The 22,276-nt window shown below is 33.6% G+C and overlaps 1 protein-coding gene across 2 annotated transcripts; it reads left to right on the forward strand.

Moving 5' to 3' along the window:
- The first annotated feature begins 9,215 nt into the window (after positions 1–9,215).
- LOC127880006 (uncharacterized) lies at positions 9,216–21,985 on the forward strand. Of its 2 annotated transcripts, none has more exons than XM_052427200.1 (2): positions 9,216–9,315; positions 20,688–21,985. In XM_052427200.1, the coding sequence occupies exons 1-2, from the start codon at positions 9,310–9,312 to the stop codon at positions 21,378–21,380; spliced, it is 699 nt and encodes a 232-aa protein (XP_052283160.1). In that variant the 5' UTR covers positions 9,216–9,309; the 3' UTR covers positions 21,381–21,985. The 2 variants fall into 2 exon arrangements, with proteins under 2 accessions (XP_052283160.1, XP_052283159.1); XM_052427199.1 differs by lacking the exon at positions 9,216–9,315 and adding an exon at positions 12,672–12,826.
- Positions 21,986–22,276: the final 291 nt, after the last annotated feature.

A 22,276-nucleotide genomic window follows, 5' to 3' on the forward strand; every position in this document is an offset into this window, starting at 1 on the left:
CACCTTTCTATGCGCAAACAATGTTTGACCCCTGTGACCTTGACCTTGAACTTGAGGTCAGCGTTCAGGTTTCGAAATTTGCGACTGCGATTCAGATATTGCTTTCATATTTGGTACGCATGTGTATCTGGACAAGACCTTTTCATGCGCATGAACTTTTTTACCACTGTAACATTAACCTTGAACTTAGGTCCGCGTTTAGATTTCGGAATCTATTATGAGGTTATCTACCCAATCAGAAGAAGTACAAGCATTTTCATCGGACAAAGGAATTTTTCAACAATGAAGCTTGTGTATTGAAAACACATATAGAGTGACACAGCAGTGGCGAAGAGATGTATTTAGTAGTCAATTGTTTGTGTTAACTCATCTGTGAAATGGTTTAGCTCATCCATCTAATGTTTATACAATGGATTATAAAATATTGGCGCAAAGGGACACCTGTATATGAGAGAAGAGATAGAATGCAGTCAAGCATAAAAAGCATGAGAAACTCATGAAATAGAGCCTCAAAAATCTATAAAAGGGCTGTTACTCTAATTTGTTCAATTACACTTTTAGACTCATTACTGAAAATCTGTCAAAATGTTCAAGTGGGAAAAATGTGAGAAACAATTTAAAGCAAGATGGACTTTGAACAGGCACATCAAAGACAGACATGAAATTCAACATTTTAATTGTTGTGTACAAGATTGCGATAAAACATTTCTGAGACGCTACTATTTTGTCAACCATTTAAACTCAAAACATAAATTTTCCGAAACAGAAGCAAAAAGATTGGCTATAAGAGAGCATGTTCATCCATCTCATAAGTCATTCAAATAAGGATGACGTGTACATAATGGACGTCAGTGAAGTTGATTCAGTATTAGATTTGTTAGGAGAGCTGGATGAGGAGGAGAAATTAGGGTATAGATTTTCACTCATTTTTTAGGTAATTTTACATTAACGTCTTCATTTCTACTCCGAATTACTTCAAATTTATACTGAAAATCTCTTATGACAATACGGTCAATCTCAATTATGCATGGCCCCATTACCAACCCTGGGGCGCCCCTGGGTCAAACATGCGGCGTGGGGATACGCGTCGGCCTCTGCCGCGCCATTTCTAGTTTCTTCCTGTCTCTACGCCACCACTGTCTTGTATAACTTACTACACCTCTTAAACAACCCACTCGTCGACAGCGTCACGGCCCTGTATCTGAAATAAGAGTTAGAAATTAAAACCTTGACACATTTCTCTTAACAGTTAATGAATGAATTAGTTACAAAATATTCGAGTTCTTGTTAACGAACGGAATGTCGCTAATGAAATACTATTATATGTTTAATAAACACAAAATTGTATGTTGATTTTTTATACTTACTCTCCCCAAGAAGCAAACAACTTGGCCTGAACCGACCGAATGGCTCTCAGTGGAATCCTCTGGATTTGCTGCTCATTTACCAGCGCGATGGTGTTGTCCACCTCTATCGCCTCTTCATGTATAGTTCTGATAAGAGTGTAAAATGGTTGACCACAGCCAGTTCGACGATTAATACGTCTGTGCCAACCTAAGAATATATTACAGCTCACGATAGTATGAGCATAATGAATTCTTACTCAATAATAATAATGATAATATAATGATAATTATAATAATTATAACTATAAGTAAAATAAAAAAAGCTAAATTACATTTCACGTCATTGTTTGTTCGAACAGTTTGTCCATATAAGACTAGGACTCGACAGGCCACACCGTTGAGTTGATCCATGTTTGGTACATATACTCCATCAAAGGTGTGATGTGCGGCGCCGTGTTAAGCCCGCTAATCATTTCGAACGTAGGACGTATGTGTTCAGATGGTAGTAGCGGCAGGCTGAGCAACTATGTAATGAACGATTAAGTTTCTGTCTTGCTCAAATACTCAGTAATTAGCCCTAGGGTCTGTAATTTAGAAATATATAAACGTTTACAAAACAAGACATCATTGAATAATTCGCATTTGTAACAATTTGAAGCAAAAAACTCAAAATTATTTCAATTTAAATGCAGATATCGATTGAGATTTGCGTTTTTATTCAGTATTCAGCTAGAAGAAACTAATTGATAAAAAGTGATATAACTCATTATGATAAACACAGCAATTAATCATATTCATTGATGTCGAATAATAAAATATTGAATGATTACCTGAACATGTCTGAACACGGCATGGCCCCAGTTAAATGCAAATCCTTTCTTTCGGACTACTGGAAACACGTCGCGACACGCTTTTTTCCACAGAGCAGCTTCAACATCGATTACTATCTGTTGCACAGTTATATCGACTTCAAGTAGGGACCAGATTGCCATAAATATTTGAAATAATTGTAATTTTGATAATCCATTTAATTTTTTATAACATAAAGTCATTTATAATAACTTTTGATTGTGATATATCCAATCTCGCACGCAATCAAATTATTTTCTAACAAACAATTAAGTACCGACGCAATCATTTATTTGTGAGATAGTCAAAAGATTAAGAATTATTGTAGAAAACGACACATTCAATATTTATATGTTATGTTTGTATGTGTGTAAAATAAACTAAATCCTTTATAGGTGTTATTACAGTTTTTACTATCCAATAAAGAAATTATCAAATAAAAATACCACGAAATATCATTCTAAGATACAGATTATTTTCTTTCTCTCCCCCTTCTGATTTTCGATTAGGTCCGTTTTGACCAGTTTTAAAACTGACTTTGGGTTGTTTTGACCAAAGTGGGGCCGTTATGAATAATAATGGGCCGTTTTGAGTCGATTCAGACAGGATTTGTCAAAGTCGATAGTCGTTTTTATATTGTAATAAGGTGCTCTTGTTAGAGCGTATCTTAAGAGTGAGCCATCAGAGCATAAGTGTGAAACACACATTGAGTCATGGTAACGGTGTGCCAGATATTGAAATATATTTTGATTAATGTTCAAAATAGAGGTCGTAAACGCCCTTTGTTTACTTTATTTCAACACGTATGCTTTAAATAGGACCTTACTGTGTGGAAGCTATCTGTTTTTTTACGTTAAACCCAAAATATTCTTTAAAATTATTATATCCCAAAAGTTAATTTATTATTTTCAGTAATAAATGGGACAAAGTATTCCTGGTGAGCCCTTTTTATATTGAAATGTTATTTGTTTATCTTTGTTCTTTAATGATAACATTGGCATTAAAGATAGATATATGGTTTTAGCATGTAACAACTTAGATGGTAAAGGTCTACATGTGTTTCGAATAACTTTAATTTCTGCAATGCACCAGAAAGTAATATTTCGTAGAACCCATGCTGCATATTAACATTCTGTCTCTGTTCTTTAACCCAGCTCATGTGTGCAGCCAAACAGCAAACGCAACTTAACCATTATCTATCATTCGCCAAAAGTGCATAATTTATGGCCGGCTGAAGTCCATGTTCACTTAAATGACTTAATTTGATTGATTCGTTAATTCGCCTCTCGAATAACATCGAATTGTTTAAACTCTTGCTCACCTTTACTTATATAATTAGTATTTTCTACACGTATTTTAAAAACTAAATCTAGTGTTTTTTCGACTTGTTATAATTGCATATATTTTTAATATTTCGTGGAGATTACAGAGGAAGTATAAGCTATTAAAGATTGTTACATCAATATCTTAAACAGAAAACTTTAACAGTTACAATTATCTACATTGCTCACTGCTAGACTGTACAATGACGTATTTTTATGCCCCGAAGGAGGGCATATATTGATCGGACTGTCCGTCCGTCTGTCTGTCCGTCTGTCTGTCCGTCTTTCCGTCACACTTTGCATTTATGTTTCTAAAAATGCTCATAACTTCTATGTCCCTTGAGATGTAACCTTCATATTTGGTTTGCATGTGTATATAGACAAAGCCTTTCCATACGCACACAAATTTTGACCCCTGTGACCTTGACGTTGAACTTAGGGTCCGCGTTTTGGTTTCGAAATCTATGTATATGTTTCGATATATGCTCATAACTTTTATGTCCCTTGAGTTATAACCTTCATATTTGGTATGCATGTGTATATGGACAAGGCCTTTCCATACGCAGACAAACTTTGACCCCTGTGACCTTGATGTTGAACTTAGGGTCCGCGTTCAGGTTTCGAAATCTGCGTTTAGGTTTCGAAAAATGCTCATAACTTCTATGTCCATTGAGATATAACCTTCATATTTGGTATGCATGTATATATGGACAAGGCCTTTCCATACGCACACACATTTTGACCCCTGTGACATTGACTTTGAACTAAGGGTCTGCGTTTAGGTTTCAAAATCTGCGTTAAGGTTTCGAAAAATGCTCATAACTTCTATGTCCCTTGAGATATAACCTTCATATTTGGTATGCATGTGTATACGGAACAGACTTTTCCAAACGCACACAAATTTTGACCCCTATGTCCGTGACCTTTAACTTAGGGTCCGCGTTTAGGTTTCAATATCTGCGTTTAGGTTTCGAAAAATGCTCATAACTTCTATGTCCCTTGAAATATAACCTTCATATTTGGTATGCATGTGTATATGGACAACGCCTTTCCATACGAACACAATTTTTTACCCCTGTGACCTTGACCTTGAACTTTCGAGTTCGAAATATGCGGTTAGGTTTCGAAAAATGCTCATAACTTTTATCAAAGCGTTTATAGGGGGCATATGCCATCCTATGGTGACAGCTCTTGTTTCTGACCGTATAACGTTATTATTCTCGCAAAAGTATCAATTTTAACCCTTTTGAAAATAAAAAAATACGACTGAAAAGCATTAAACAGATATTTTTTAATGTTGGTTTCCATAGATTGTTGATTTATTCATTCGCGCTCCTAAGAAAAAAGCAGTTTCAATCTTAGCTGCGCCACTTGTGAAAATTTTAATATTAATGTTCACTTTCGAAAAACAATCAATACTTTTAGACTACTTAAAACAACACATATTATATATGTCTGCACCATCTCAGTTATACTACTTTTTTTACTTTACCGTTAAACATAAGAAAACATAAACATATGGCATTTAATAAAAAACACGTGTGTGTACCTTTAGAGATGGGATAGGACGTTTTGCTTTATCATACTGTGTTTGTAATGTATCGTCAAATGATGCACGATGTTTTAAACCCATACATTTTGGATTATAGGCGCGGTTGAATTGCGTTCACAAATGTCCTTCAAATAAATGAAGTTTTGCTTTTGTTTAATTCTAAATCCAAATCATATTTGATCCTTCAGTATAATGTTTCCCTTGTAGTGCCAGCTCAGTTCTGATCATGTAAACAAAGGCCAGAAAGTATGTTTCTAAAATTAAGGGCGTTGCATTTCTTAATAAACAGCTTGTCATTGTCCATTTACTTGTATGTGATTGAATTACAATTCTAAAGTATAAACGACTACGGGAAGAACCTGTATCTGAATAGGCTTTGTTTGCCTGTTGTGACGCATGTAAGATTTGGACACTTGCCAATAAGAAGCAGCTTACGGCCAAACATGAAAGTTGATAATTCGCAAGCATTGGATGACTATGTTTTGTGAATGGCATTTAAAGTTTTTACTCTAAAACCAAATCTACGGAAAATATTTCTTATATCGATAAAGCGTGGTAACCAGAAAACCTTCGCCGTATTTAGCGCTACGATTTTACATTACAGACTTCTGACTCGATGAGATAGTTAAGTAGTACACATCCAAGTAAATTATTCGGATAATTGTGTTAAGAATAAACACGTTCCCTTTAATTTAACGCCCAAAACAAACAAAAACAATGAGAAAACATCGCCAACTAAATATTGCATTGTAACGCGACGGTTAATAATTCAAAGTACATGTTTGGAAAGCACAAAACTCGCTTCGGATAATATTATTAAAGGTGTTTATGTACTTTAAAGTTTACTTGTAAATTACGAACATTAATAATTATATTTCAAGATCAAAATAAAACATTGTTCCTCAAAACATTTCCAAAATACGTTTCAAATAGGGAAAACACTATGTGCCAGATAGTACTACTACTACTGCTACTATAACTACTTCTACTTCTTCCTCTTCTTCTTCCTCTTCTTCTTCTACTACTACTTCTTCTAGTACTACTACTACTACTACTACTACTACTACTACTACTACTACTACTACTACTACTACTACTACTACTACTACTATTACTACTATGACTACTACTACTACTACTACTACTACTACTACTTCTACTACTACTACTACTACTACTACTACTCATGCAAATGAGAAATGACCTGATTACATCCGCTAGCGTCTATGCATATTTGTACATAAAAAATAGTTCGCACGTAAACAACAACCAATAACATTTGAACACACATAATTAAACAAAACAACAAAATGAAGTGAGAAATCGATACTTAAAATTATAATTGCTGCACTATAAATAAATTACCAATATTTGTTATAATCACACAATCGACAGAAAATAGCAGAAATACATTAAATGTATTTTTTTTTCATTCTCTTCCCCTTCTGATTTTCGATTAGGGCCTTTTTGACCAACTTAAAAACTGACTTTGGGTCGTTTCGAGCAAAGAGGGCCGTTTGACCAATTATAGGGACGTTTTGACCAATTTTTGGGTCGTTCTGACTAGGGGACGTTTTGACCTGGGGCCGCTTTGACTGTAAGCCGCCGGAAACAGAACACTGTGAAACATTTCCATTTATTTGACAAATTGTCAGCCGCTTGCGGAAATTGTAGCTAATAAAGTAGCCGAAATCAAAGCTTTGATACAATAGCCTATATTAAATGAACAAATTGTCAGCCGCTTGTGGAAACTGTAGCCAAAAAGTAACCGAAAATAAAACTTATAAAAATAACTCATATTAAATGAACAAAGTGTCAGACACTGGTGGCAACTGTAGTTAACATGTAGTAGTGACACTGCATTACAAATCTATTTACACTTCTTTTTTTTATTTCAATCAATTATCTTACTTTTTTGCAAATTTTGCTCCGTTTTATTATAATATTTCATTATTACAAAATGACTGTAAGGTTTTATAAATAACAAGATTTGGTTGTTTTCATCATTTTACAGGTTTCCTTTAACATTGCACACAGCATTATTTTAATTTTATTTTTTATATCATCAATAATCAAGTCTCTCTGCATACTAAACTTAAATAAACTTTCATGATAGTAGTTGAAATTTCTCGAACACATTTCCCCTGAGTCTCTTAATCTGATAAACCCTGACTGACCAACAGCTGACCTGGTCTTTATGTATTCTGCAGCAACATCCCTGGGATTGTACTCGCTTATAAACCATCTGGTTTTCAGACTTTCAATTGGTAAATGTGCACAGAAAGTTATCTGTTTGAAAACAAGCGGGGCTTAAGCAACTGGCTCTGAGCTAAATTTTAGGCATACTTAAGCACAATTAGAACTTAAAATTGTTGTGTTTTAATATCTTGAAATACTGACAGCATGAAGTATTGTGTGATGAAAACAATGTGTATTTACAACAATGTGGAAATCAACAATAATAATTTTGTTGCTATGGAGGTTCAAAATGGCTGAAGAAAAGTTGTAACCGGTTTGTATTTTCATTTCTGCATCCCTTTTTATATATTTTATTGAAATAATTAATATCATTATTATGTTTATGTATAATGTCCCTGGAAAATGATAATTGAAAAGTTGATTTTGTATTGCAATTTTAAGAAAAAACAACACGATTTGAAACAAAAGTAGATAAACATACAATGAAAAAAGTATAAATGTTGTGTACACCCGTCTGCAGATCTGCCATAGTGATTAGCGCTTTCTATGGAATTCTATAGAAAATAACATGGAATTCAATAAAAATCTATGGAATATGATGGTATTCCATCCACTTTCCAATTTTCCATCTGAAGCTGTTATGGAATTGCATGGACTCTCTTCTAAAATGCCATGCCTTTCTACGGAATATATGGAAAACATTATGAAAAGTTAAACAGACTGATTTCAGGGTTATGAATGTCCCCCATATGGCAAAATTCAACTTGAGTGGGCATTCACGAATGAATGCTTGAAAAAGCTTCAAACAGACAGCAGTGTATTCTGTTTTCAAGGTACTGGGCTTGCACTAACTAAACATTAAATGAGTATTATGTCAGTATTTGCTCGTTATTATCTATAATAATCACTAATGGGAAGTATCTTATTTTGGGGGCTACTTTGAATTTTAAATAGTACTTTTGTCTTGTTGAATTTACCCCCAGATAGTTGTCCTACAGAACAATATCAGACCAATTAACATGCAGGGTAAGCCTAACAAAATCAGACTTTTAAGTCCATTTCCTGGTGTCAAATCCTTATGAATATTGATTATAGATTCACTTGTATTATAGCTGGAATGTAAATAGCTCTTTACTATAGATCTTTTTATGACTTGTTTATTTTGTTGAGCACATGTGAACAGTATACCTCGAACCAAAAAGGACCCGGAGGCAGTGCATTGTGTTCAATATTCGCAAATATGCACTAAATAGGAAAATGGGAGTGTGTTAAAGACTTCGACAAAAAATTTGAAAACTAGCCTCTGTGCTAAGCCTGGCAGTCTGTGGCCGGTCAGGGCCCTCGTTTGGCCATTTTGGGGGCCTAAATTCGGCCCATTTCCCCTTAAAATAGATTACTTTTTTTCCCATATTTTAGCTATAAATTCCTCCCCCCCCAAAAAAATATGTTTTTTACTTTTATACCTATGTTGCCAGCTGGTATCGTGCTATTAACCTTTGATTAAATTGTATTTATGTAAATTACATTAAAATATAGCAATTTTAAGTGTTGAATGGTTGGTGAAAAGATCTTCTAAAATTCCCCTTTTCGCCTAAAACGACGCGAAATTCCCTCCTCTAAGGGCCCCGGCCCCAATCCTACAAAGTGAAGCAAGGGCCCTCCTGGCGACATGTTTTATTTTGGTTACTTCTTGTACAAAAAAGACAAATTATTTATCTTTGTGCATTGTATCTTTTGTGATTTTAGTCTTAATTTAATTGTTTTTAGCACGCTGTTATGCGGTTTAGCTATAGTATTGTATGAGACTCTAATGATAACAGACTTGAAAATTTACCTTGATTACCGGATACGCGATTGTTTGAATTTAAATCCAGACTTTTCTAAAGTTATTTTACACATGTTCACTTAGTGTTATTTAACCCTAGGTGGCGTTGTAGCCGAGAATGACGTCACTATTACGTGAACAATTTGTTGTCAACTTTGTTTATACTGTATTAATTTTTATTTTTTTAAAGTACTATTTGCATTAAAAATAGCAAATATGCAGGTAATTTATGTAGTATTATATATAATATTGTTAATACATTAATACATAGTAAAATGTTATATTTTTCATTGAACAATCCAAAGTTATTGGTGATTCTGTCAGTCTTCTGCTGTTCACGTTATGACATTCTTATATTTAGCAGAATTCTGCGGTAGGCCTAACAGAATTTCTGAGTTTGAATCACTCTAACCAGAACGGTTGGGTCGGTAGGTGGTAACGCAAAAATATGAGAATAAAAGAAAGACAAAAGCTTTGAAAGTTGATGGTTTGTAATTAACAACCTCATAAGAAAAAGAAATAACATACACATATAACAGAAAAACTTGCAGAATATAACAGAGGAACTTGCAGAATTTTAACATAATTATTAACTTATAACTTTAACTTTTCTCACGTAATGTTATCATCGACATGAATGTATTATGTTCATAAATGTGTGATATGATGAAAATAATAAATGATATATTTGACAAAGTTTACATAATGTGTTTATTCTTCACTCCTTAACTGGAAGAAATAATAAACAAAGAAATTTATTTTTAAAATAACACGATTCGCTACCGCCACCGAATGTATTTTATTTTCACAAAAGTCAGAGTCGTGACAATATATACCGATATAAATCGACAATTACTATTGAAAACAAGAGAATCTTGACATCCAGTAATTCGCCCCAAATATCACTTGAGGACAAGCGACCACCAAATGACTGTCAAAACATCTGATAAACAGCAAATAGATTGATCTTATACAAACAATACATCTGGGAACGAAAAGTTCGTAGATTCAGGCCGGACAAGATCTTAAAGGCTTGTCAAGCCAAACAAATTATATTCTGGAGATGAATGTGTCAAATAAATTGAATGTAGACGACAATGAGTTATTAAACATTAATTGATATAAAAAGAAAATACAAGTCGTGCCTTTAAACTAATATTTTGAAGATAACAATGTATTATCTTCAGATATATTGGTCTTAAACAATTACTGTTGTGCCTTGATTGATTTTGCCATGAACATTATCTACATGAAGACCGGCAGTTCTGATAAACCTGATTGTTTGAGTTTGCAATGCTGTTGCTGATGATAAATTTACTATGATGATGTTTGGTCAATTTTCGTAGTGAATGAAAGGTCTTGTTTATTAATAATACTTTGCTTAAATGCTTAAATAATTAGTGTCCCCTACCGGTTTCACCGGAGGGGATTTATGGTTTGCGCTCTGTGTGCCTGTCTGTCTGTCTGTCTGTCTGTCTGTCTGTCTGTCTGTCTGTGAGTCTGTCTGTCACTCTTTTCTGGATCCTACGATAACTTTAAAAGTTCTTCATATTTTTCATGAAACTTGAAAAATGGATAGATGGCAATATGGACATTATGCATGTCATTTCATTTTGTTCCTACGTCAAAAATTCTGGTTGCTATGGCAACAAATAGACTAGAAATACTGCTGAAAATGGTGTCTTTTTTTCTGGATCCTGCGATAACTTTAAAAGTTCTTCATATTTTTTCATGAAACTTGAAACATGGATAGATGGCAATATGGACATTATGCACGTCATTTCATTTTGTTCCTACGTCAACAATTCTGGTTGCTATGGCAACAAATAAAAAATCCGACAATGGTGGAATTTCTGACAATGGTGGAGCCGGTAGGGGACATATATTGCTTGACAATAGTCTTGTTTTAATTATTTTTTACCGCCCCATATCTCCATTACGTAAGCCGGAGCCATATGAGTCGCAAGGGCAACAGGTTATCGGTTCTTATGATAGGGGGCTGATAAATGTGAAAGTCGGTTGAAGATGAGTCTAGTATCATAATAAGACTATAAGCCCATACCTTTACCCTTTCTTTTTTAATGTATACTCTTTGTTAAGCTTTTATCGAGTAAATGTAGTAGGGAATACAAACAAAAAACAAAGACTGCATTTCACATAAAACAATTAAACCACATCTTTCATCTGTTGTTATATTGAACTCTAGTTTAACATTAAAAAATCCATATAATTTGAAGATGATGTGATTTCATCGAGTTAATATTTATGTGTTTTGTCATTTTAACAACCCAAACACTAAGCATAATACAACATATTATAGTCCACGAATCAATACGAGAGGCATATGGCAATGCGTGTTATAAATATACTAAATAGAAAAGCTACTCCCCTTGCCGATCACAAACGAAGAAACACTAAAACAAAATGCTTATATTGATTGCAAGAAATGAAGAATAGGGAAAACAAAATAAGTAACAGGGCCATTTAGAAATGTGATTAATGCCGGAAGATATACGTAAAATACGTGTTTCTTCGCACGTGCGTGAGATGCCATATTTTATAAATGTTTGTTTACGCTCTGTGACTGTTCAATGAGCATTTTCACAATTGGGTTACAATTTCCTACGAAAAGATGTTTGTCGTACAACACCTATGTTTCTCTGTGTATGATCAATTCACAATATCGAAGCAAGCTGTTGTCTACTTGTAGGTCGGAGTAAGATGCTTATAAGTGTAGGCAATTACGATTGTCATGACAAAAATATCCATATTTTATAGTAATGGTTGACAAGCTGAAAAAGGTTTATATCCGGTCGTCATTGCAACATTATTGTACTCTTCATACATCTGAACGACTGAATAGCAATTGAATGACTCATTAAGTTTCATCAAATGTGTCTAGATACTCATACATTCGGCAAGTTGATAAATTACAATTGTTGAGATAAATAACATTTAACTTAATAAGTAATAAATAATAAAATAATTAAATTAAGTTATAGTATCGAAACTAGTTGTTAGTAGTTAAATTGTATTTCATGCATCTGTTAAAAATACGCTTAAGTATTCCACTCTAGTTACGTCAACACTTACAATACATAAATTTGATCTAATTTTAGAACGTTGAATCATTTTTTTGTAAATGATAAAATACCCAAACAAACACGAAGTTTTTGAAACTGTTTCTACAATGAATAGACATCTTGCAATCGGTGATTAATAATATCGACAAAAACATTCTTATTGCGATTGTACACACTGAGGAAATAATAACGACAATGTCAATAGTGGATTTTGGACTAGAAATAATAATGCAACGACTGATAAATTAAACCTTTATATTATAAAAGAGATCAAATGACATCCATAGAAGCGTTTTTAAACGCTATTGATCACTTCTCAAAACGGTCTAAAATGACATTCTATTGAACTTATTGATAATAATAGAGATACGTTAACTATTTACTGATATATCTTTGAAAATAATACAGCCCATACAATTTGATCACTTTAAAGCTCAGTTAAATACGTATACAATCTTTTAAAGACAATCCCGTGTTTGTTACATGCAGGAAATTCTCTTAAACCATTAAATATTTTTGTGGAATTCCAAATATATTTATCAAACTTAAGCATGATGTCATTGTTCAATTGATTTCAATAGTTAACACAGTGTTTAATAGCTTACATCTGTTAATCAAACATGGCTTCTGGGGGGAATGGATCCGTTAATGTAAGTATTTTTTCCGGTAAATTAAGACGCGATTTAAAAAAATCATTATCTGGTTAATTAAAATACTGATTTGATAAATATTGATTATTTAAAACATAAAATAGTATACACTCAGTACGGTCTCTTAGAGAGACCCGTTTATAATTAAACTGACAAATATGTTAACGCGAAAATTAGTAAAGGAGTATTGAATACGTTTTTTCTCAAGAAAAGGAGAAATATCCAATAAAACGAGAATACGAACTGACATGGCATTTCGGTTTGTCTGTCGGTTGGTATGAATTAAGGTTGCATTAAAAACGGTTCATTTTGATTCATATTAATGAAAGAAGTATGCAAAGGTTTTGAATATCAATGTATGCGCCATTCGATAATCATTTATTACTACAATTATTGCCTAAATGATGGACTTTTTTTAAAGACACATTATCTCGATACTTTAATATCCTATTTTAAAATGGCGTAAATAGAATGTACATGTACCAGTGTGTGCACCTATACTATTGCTGTACTCGCAGCTTGATCACAAGGATTTGACCAGTTTCACTTTATTACGGTAACAGAAATAGACATTTGCTAGCATTTCGAGTGACTTACTAAATCGTTTCTAATACTTAATACAAAACGACTTAACTTAAACAGCAGCAAGAATGCGATTACATACTCGTTAGAAGGAGCTAGTTAATCGTGGGAACTATTTAGTAACTCGTGGGAAGTAGTTAGTAAGTATTGGGAACGACTTTTCCTTTATAGCTAATGATAAAATTTGACATTTCTGCAGTGAAATGACAACAGTGAAAATAAACAAATTGTTATTTTCAACGGTAAAAAGAATACATTTTCGTAACTCCTATTTCTATTTTTAGATTATCATAAATAATTATATATTATATTTTCTATGATCACGGGTTAATTAAAATCGACATTCCATCGAATACAACATATTTTATCTTTATTTTATGCTTTTTCACCGTTTATTTACATTGTAATATAGTTAAACTTGAGAATTCCGCTGGTATAATGACGTCATTTCGTCATTCTAATGACGTCATTTTGTGTTTTGAACTGTATTGAGGCACGCTACGGGTAGAAAGGGTAACTTTTCGGGAAACAGCTGTTAAACATTTTCTTGAAAAATGGGCATAACAGAAACAGAAATGGGTTCATGTCAGTGTAAGATCGTTTGTATTTTTCACTCGTGATCATAGAAAAATAATATTACCACTCGTGAAAATATATTTTCTATGATCACTCGTGAAATAACAAGCGATCTGACACTGACATGAAAAAATATCCTCTATATCTTACTCGTGGTAACGATATTATCAATCGATCAGAAAACACGCAGTTTGAAATCAGCTAGATGCAAGAATACATTCGATATATATCGATATATATCGATTATGCGATTATGTTGGGTTCCCTTGTGTCAACCATTTTGAACATGTGTTAAACAGCATGTATTATTATGTTTTGTATACACCGTTACCTAGAGATTATCTCGTTTACATGACTTACTAGCTCTTTCCCATGTGTTAGGTAGGTTGTCCCATTGACTTAGCGAGACAGTTCCCATAAAATTTATTTAGTAATTCGCATCACTCTCATCACTCGTTCCCACGAGTTAATTAACTAGCTCACACGACATAATATATCGTGAGAAGGATACACTTAGTCGTGGAAACGATATAAATAAAAACATACACATTTTATATATAAGCTAACGTAACCAACATATTAGATAAGAAGCGAGCAGCTATCAAAATAAAATGGCCTCAAAATGGCGTCACTCGCTGGGACCGATAATGCGAAATAGGTCTTTAGATCTATAAACTAAGGCAGAGTTCTAGTTAAAATGAAACATTTCGCACACTCATATGGCTTTAGAATTTAACTACCGGTAAGTGCTTTTTTTGCGAAAAATATGCCTTGTGTCAATCTTTGTATTTTCGTATTTACTTTATCTTCAAGTTGTTTCATCAGCATATATGTAAATTATTCAGAGTAATACATGTCCTCTGAATGGAATTGACAATAGCGAATCGCCGATCAACATGCTCACGGTGAGCTATTGGGATATTATAATGTCCGTCGGCCGTCTGCCAGTCCGTGATGGCGTCCTTCCAATAGCATTTTCTTTATACGAATTCTTCTCTTTAACCCAGAGGGGGTAATCACGTGACAAACAAGATGGCGAGGTCCATGCAAAGACAGGTATTTTTCGCCGTTTTATACCCGTTTTTTACTTTTATTTAAAATGTAAGTGCCGTTCACATTTCAGCCATATCAGCAAAAAGTGATAAGCGCTCATTTTGTATTAATACTTGCTCTTTATTCGCTGCGAAATTCCTTAGCGGGACATACATTTACAGCTCCCGCAAAGAAAAATTTGCAGCGATAACGTCGAGATATAGAGCGAGTAAGCGCTTAATCGCTTAATAATTTTTTATTCTGATTTGGCTGGAAAATGAGTGTTTTAAAACAACTCTTACAAGTAATAAAGTGTTAAAAAAGCGAAAAATATCTGGCTCGGCATGGACTTCGCCATCTTGTTTGTCACGTGACTACTATTATGAAACCGTTTGGCAGAATTTGACAAAACTTCACATGAATGTTAATAGGGCAGTCTTCTATGTAACCTGTTCAAATCGTTCCGGTCGGTTGATTAATTAGGTCACGGGGCCCTAAAGGGGTGCCAACAATCATAACGTGAAAAATCTTCTCATCTGAAACCATAGGAAACAGAGGTATAAAACAATTGACATGACGCCTTATCAGTGATCGCTCCGCCCACTTAATCACGTGGCTCAGCGGGAAGAAAACCTAGACAAGCTAACACCAAAATGGCTTCTTTGCCTATAGACTGCATATAGATTTACGCGATATTCCGGATGATTTTATGGACTTGTTGAACACCATATTACACTTGTAAAGGGGTTGATGCCATTTAGTTATTCTGCAAATGCAAAAAATATACGATTAAAGAGAACATCAGCTATTTATAACGGGTAAATCGGTACATTAAACACGCTCTCAAACGCTTGCGCGCTTACCGAAATCGAACCCGTTATTACGTGTAATGGTGGTATTTGCAATAAATTAACACTTCACCGGTATTTACCCGTGTTATTAACAAAATTATTACCGAAACATTCCCCCCTACCCGTGTATTTGACACGAAATTGCGCTTTATAACTGGGAATTCGGTGAAGTTTTACGCGCTTTCTGACGCCGGCTGGGTACCTCAATCCCACATGTTATTGCGTATAAAAGTGATATTAATCATATTAAACATTGCTTATGGGACATTTATCAATTACTATAATTTAAAGCGCAAAAACAACACAGTAAGTTTGGACATTGTCTGATATAAAATTAGCGTTGTACGAAATGGAATACGGTCAGGCTATTATAAATTAATAAGGCTACCAATATCAGACGCTCGCGCAGGTACCGACTTCCCCGAAGTTACCGCATTTATTGATTAACTAATATCAGTAATAATAACTCGTTTACAATAGCATTTATCGATACGTCTTTATTAAAATAACAACAAAATGGTTTTCACTTGTTTCTGACACACACAGAAACGCGATTTTTAACGGGGATTTCGTAAAGTTACACGAATTGGGTACCAAAATTCTCAATTATTTTACATGCACACGTGACATAATACATACTTAATAATGCTTAGTTATTGCTTATATGACATTTCAAGTTTGTGAAATAAATTAATGTTCTACAAAGGGGATCTCGGTAATTCTTGAAGCTCCCACTCGCTCTTGTCAAGACCGCATTGCCGCGTTGGAAATGGTATAAATTTAATTCATCTAACTTATCTTCAATGTCACCAACTAATCTGTCAGGATATCGATTGTCCGAGTAACATAATCCCCATTGACACCGTTTAACCATTTTTAATAGTTTTTTAAAGAGGAAAACAAAAGAAACTCGTTGGAATAAAAGTGAACCTAAACATGTAGCTTGTCTAGAAAATGGCGGACATGTCGTTGCTTACGAGTGCGCCCGATTAATCGATCGCTGATTGGTGGATCAATTCTAGTGGTCGGAGCGATCATAGATAAGGCGTCATGTCAATTCTTGCCTGAAACCTCAAAAAACAAGGCTTTCATATTTGGTATGTCGCATTGTATTTTGGTCATGTACAATTGTTTTCAAATCAGCCTCTGGGGTAAAAAACATGCTTCGCCCATGGGGCATCCGTTCATTAGAGACGTTTACAGATCTTTCTTGTATGAACCCGACAATCCCAAAGCTTACATATTTGGTATGAAGCATCAAGAGGTTATCTACAGAATTTTTTTTTAATTATGCCTCTGTGGTAAAAAATAGGCACGCCCCGGGGATCACCGATTTGACAAACACTAATATGGTGAAAAGGTTGAACAAAATCTCTGACAAATCGAAACCCATTGCTGTCATATTTGGGAATGGGATATTATTCAGAGGTTCTCAAATAAGTTTGTTCACCTAGTATTCATAGATTAACATTAACTTACGTGTAATACCTTGAAAAATCTTCTATTCAGAAACCGCACATTACGACCCTTCAAATGATTGCTTAGTTTGATACAGAAGACGACACTTCTAAGGCTAAGATACTTAACAACTGAAAGTTTCAGAATTTGTTATCGCTACTCTCCATATTGAATATCTAAGTTTGAGCAGTAACGAATTGTTAACTAGATAATACCAGATCGTTTTGTAAAATATTAGGAGAGTCTTAGAATAAAATAACGGCGAGTCTTTCCACTCACATACCACATACCATACCAGTAAACTATTAAAAAGAACTTTACTTTAAAAGCCCATAAACACACAAAATCAACGAATATTTCGTACAATATTTCGAAAAATTAAGGTAACACATAAAAAATCCACATTTCTTATAGCAAAAGCCAAAATTTCAATGCTAGATGTGGTCTGGTATCATTGATTTAACAAGATACAAAATGCTCTTTATACAATATATTTAATGAAAAGATATGGCTGCGAGAAATTAAAATGGAAGAACGAGCATTTTGTATCTCGTTCAATCTTTGTTACCATACCACATCTTGAGTATAAATTTTGGCTATTGCTATAAAGATTTTGTATACTCTTTTGTATGGGTTAATTTTATTTCACGAAATATGTTGCGAAATATTCGTTGACCATTGGCTGACGTAACAACTTCCTGTTGACGGGATATTAAAATTTATTTTAATTTGAAGATAACTGTGTTTTTATAACTAACCAGTAGTATAGTAATGGCTGCCTCCCCTGAATTAAAAATACAAACTTAACGCGCCTTCAAAATACGTTAACGTGAAGCAGCTAAGTGATTCAACTTGTTTGGAATTTTGTGAAAATATTTTTTTTAAAGACATAACGGTACATTTGGAAAATACTTATAATAAAATAAAACTAATTTTGGGTGCAGAAAAGATGATAGATACACGTTTTCATCATGTAAAATATAAAAAAATCTGTTACATTTGTGTTAATGGATGCTGGCATCTAGCCATTTCAGAATGTATTCTGATTCCAGTTTAGATTTCGCCTATTTATACTCGAGTACTAATTGTCCCCTACCGGTTTCACCGGAGGGGACTTATGGTTTGCGCTCTGTGCGTCTGTCTGTCTGTCACACTTTTCTGGATCCTGCGATAACTTTAAAAGCTCTTCACATTTTTTCATGAAACTTGAAACATGGATAGATGGCAATATGGACATTATGCACGTCATTTCATTTTGCTCCTACGTCAACAATTCTGGTTGCTATGGCAACAAGTAGACTAGAAATACTACTGAAAATTGTGGTTTTCTGGATCCTGCGATAACTTTAAAAGTTCTTCATATTTTTTCATGAAACTTGAAACATGGATAGATGGCAATATGGATATTATGCACGTCATTTCATTTTGTTCCTACGTCAAAAATTCTGGTTGCTATGGCAACAATTAAAAAAAAATCTGACAATGGAAGAATTTCTGACAATGGTGGAGCCGGTAGGGGACATATATTGCTTGGCAATAGTCTTGTTAAATTATAATATAAGCCATAAGTATATATTTGTAAAGCCACTATCAAGTATTGGGTCAGTAAGGAAAAATCATGTGAAAAAAATCACAAAAAAAGTTAAAAACACCGTTTTATCGTGTTCAATGAAATAATATAATTTTCGATTCTTCTTATCACATATTACAATTAAACCACATTTTTTAGATTGTATTGTAATGTTACATAAATTATGCAATATCTATATTCCATAGAGCTAGAAGTAGATTGGTGTGATTTTGTCGAGAAATTAAATATATGTTTATATTTTAGCATCCCAAACACAAACAAAACACTTACTACAAAATCATCAACCCCGATCGGCAACTTAATCGATATCAAAAGCACAATACAATGCGTATCTTTAATAGACTAAACTGAAAAGTTACTCAACAAGATGATCACATTTTTTTTATAGAGTAACAAGTGAAGAAATGACAACGCTGGTAATATCAGTAAAATACTAATGCGAAATTACTAAGTAACACGTACACTGATACATGTGATAACTACCCAAGACAATACTAATGACGTATTACACGCTAAAGATACATCCATTTCAAACACATTGCATATGATTTTCTTGTTGTTGGTTTGTTATGACAAAAAAAACAGCCATTACAATACAAACTAATTACAACCGTTTTAAGGTAGGAAATTGTACACATAAACTTCACAGATATAAGTCAGCAAACAAAGATAAAGTGTTAACTAGGTTACGGCCGGTTATAGCCGGTCGCCGAACCCTTAATATCTGGGTTCCGGGTAAACATTTTAAGATACAGGCTCTTTTATTTCTAACAGAAAACTAACACGTGCGTAATCATTCTTCATGAGCTTACATATTGATACAGATGTGATCGCAAACATAAAATAATAGGGAACACATCTCACATTACCTTCTTACAGCATTTGTTGCATACACAGAGGTCTGTATGGTTTTGTCATGCTGCGGCTAGTTTTAATGATTGAATAGTTCTATAAAAGCCGAATTAATACTGTGTACGTTGTATAGACAACAATAATTTATATATGTGTGACATAATAACAACGTTGCCGTAATTATATCGACTCTCATCAAAATCACAGTTATAAAGAAACGCCATTTACTTACATACATACATATATATATATTTATTTATTTTATTTATTTATATATTAAATAAATGAGCATCATATGAAAATACGAGTAGGAATGACAGATCTTTCTACCTATCTTAACATTTTTTGACCAGTGTTCAGACCATGGCGTTTTTACTGTGGGTCTTTTTGTATGGCTTAAGGAGAGTTTCAGTGCAAGCGAATCTTTGCACTCGTGCTAAGCAACGCAATATAGAAAAGATAAACGAGATCTTCAGTTTACTTGCACATGGTCATGATAATATTACACTTGAGATTCAGTTTTACAATAAATATAATAATTGAATATAATATGTAAGACAATCGCAACTGCAAAAAACTATTGAGATATGATTGCAAAGACAATTTGACTAGAGATACAGTGTGAAATCAGAATACATTCTTAACAATACCGATGTTAAACAGATAAGAATATGCATATGCATTATTGCAATACCATTTTAAAGATTAGAGGACCTATTTTATAAACATATCATAATTCATCTATGAATATCTTAGATCTTGGAAAAGTTAAAAAATCGTTTAATATTTACTGATTTGATATGCTTTTTTTTCTAAAAGTCAATTAATTAAATACATAATACCATCAAATCTAGTGATAGAAACGTTCAAATGATAAAAACATTCTGCTATATGCGTGAAAATTATGTTTTTATTGCAGTTAGGGGATAGCGGTTATATAAAGTTGAGTGGAAGAAACAATTGGTCGGACGATGAAAGCCGAAAGTTACGGAATCTGAAACTTGAATTAAATAACGCCAAGAGAGAGTTAAAAGAAACAATTGCTAAGTGGCACAAAGACAACGCAACATCTAGACGACAAGTAAGTCAACTTACGAAGAAAAATCTGCAGCTTAAACTTGACCTGCAATCGTCGATAGAAGAAAAAGAGCAAGCCAAAATCCAAATGAATGATACGCTTCTCGCAAAGGACATTGACTTGGAAGACGCCAGGAATCGGATTAAGCGTCTGGAAAAACTTCTAAAAGATTATGAGATGGCGGTGCGGAAATCGGCAGAAAACAATCCACTAGTACGTTCAAGCACAGAATACAATGAACGAATTAAAGATTGCATCGACACAAAAGAAGAGTTAAAACGTTTCAATGTATTGATTAACAAACTTGGAACTATACTAGTTGAAACTATTGACGCAAAACTAACTGAAAAAATGGATAAGTTTGAAGAAAAAATGGAGAAGGTTGAAGCAACACACATCAGAGTTGAAACCATTGACGCAAAGCTAAACCAGATGATGGCAATGATGCAAACACTGATCACTCCAAACGATTATGTTCGACGTAGACACGATTGCATACCTTCAATGGAAGAAACATCAAGTGAAATGGAGTAGATCAATGACTAAGTTATATTTGATTGAACCTATAACACATCTGTTATTTTCATGCAACTGCTAAGACTCTTTATGTTGTTTTAAGCAGTGACGTAAGGTTTACGTAACTTTTTTGAATGACATGCTATATGTCGATGTGCTTGAATATTCAAACCTATATTTTTGTTTGTTTTTGGCCGGGCGACGCAGCTTATTTAGGCTTAAGTTTTTTTAGTGTACATGCTGTTCTTTGGTTGGAATATATATGTTTTGGTGTTCTTTCTAACCGTCGTTAGATCCGTAGTTGTTTTATTAAAGTTTAAACATGAAAAGTTATATTTACATGTGTACTGTGATGCATTTTATGTATACATTTTCATAGAAAATATTTTTAATGATGATCTCTTAATATGCATTTAAACTATATGATTTATTATTAACAATGGAATGGGGGATTGTGTTAATACAAGTACAATCATAAAACTGTTACACATGTTATTACAAATTATAATTATGAACTTTATTTTTGGCAAAATATGTACTCTGACACAGCATGTGGTACGAGTACCAATGGTTGTTATAGGCATTTGTAAACGAGTGACTTTTAACATGACATTTTGTTATATATTTTACCTTAACCTTTTGAATAAAACTATATATCAGTTTTGTATTTATATGTCTGGGAATAAACAAAATTACACACGTACACGCATCAGTGTTACGATAATTTTTACTAATATGATATACTCGTATCTTCGTTACAATGTCACACGAATTGCCGTCGTAATTTCGTATCTATTTTATATGAATTGCCGTCGTAATTTTGTTACAGTTTAATATGAATTGCCGATGTAATTTCGTTACAATTCCATATGAATTGCCGTAGTAATTTCGTTACAATTGTCTACGAGTTCCGT

This window comes from Dreissena polymorpha, chromosome 4 (genome assembly GCF_020536995.1).
Source record: "Dreissena polymorpha isolate Duluth1 chromosome 4, UMN_Dpol_1.0, whole genome shotgun sequence".
Taxonomy (NCBI): Eukaryota; Metazoa; Mollusca; class Bivalvia; order Myida; family Dreissenidae; genus Dreissena; species Dreissena polymorpha.

What these genes read in the sequence shown, in the direction of transcription:
- LOC127880006 (XM_052427199.1), top strand. Translation starts at nt 12,797, where the DNA reads ATGGCTTCTGGGGGGAATGGATCCGTTAAT. An exon ending in GGGGGAATGGATCCGTTAAT is followed by an intron (nt 12,827 to 20,687) that starts GTAAGTATTTTT and finishes TTTTTATTGCAG; the next exon opens with TTAGGGGATAGCGGTTATAT.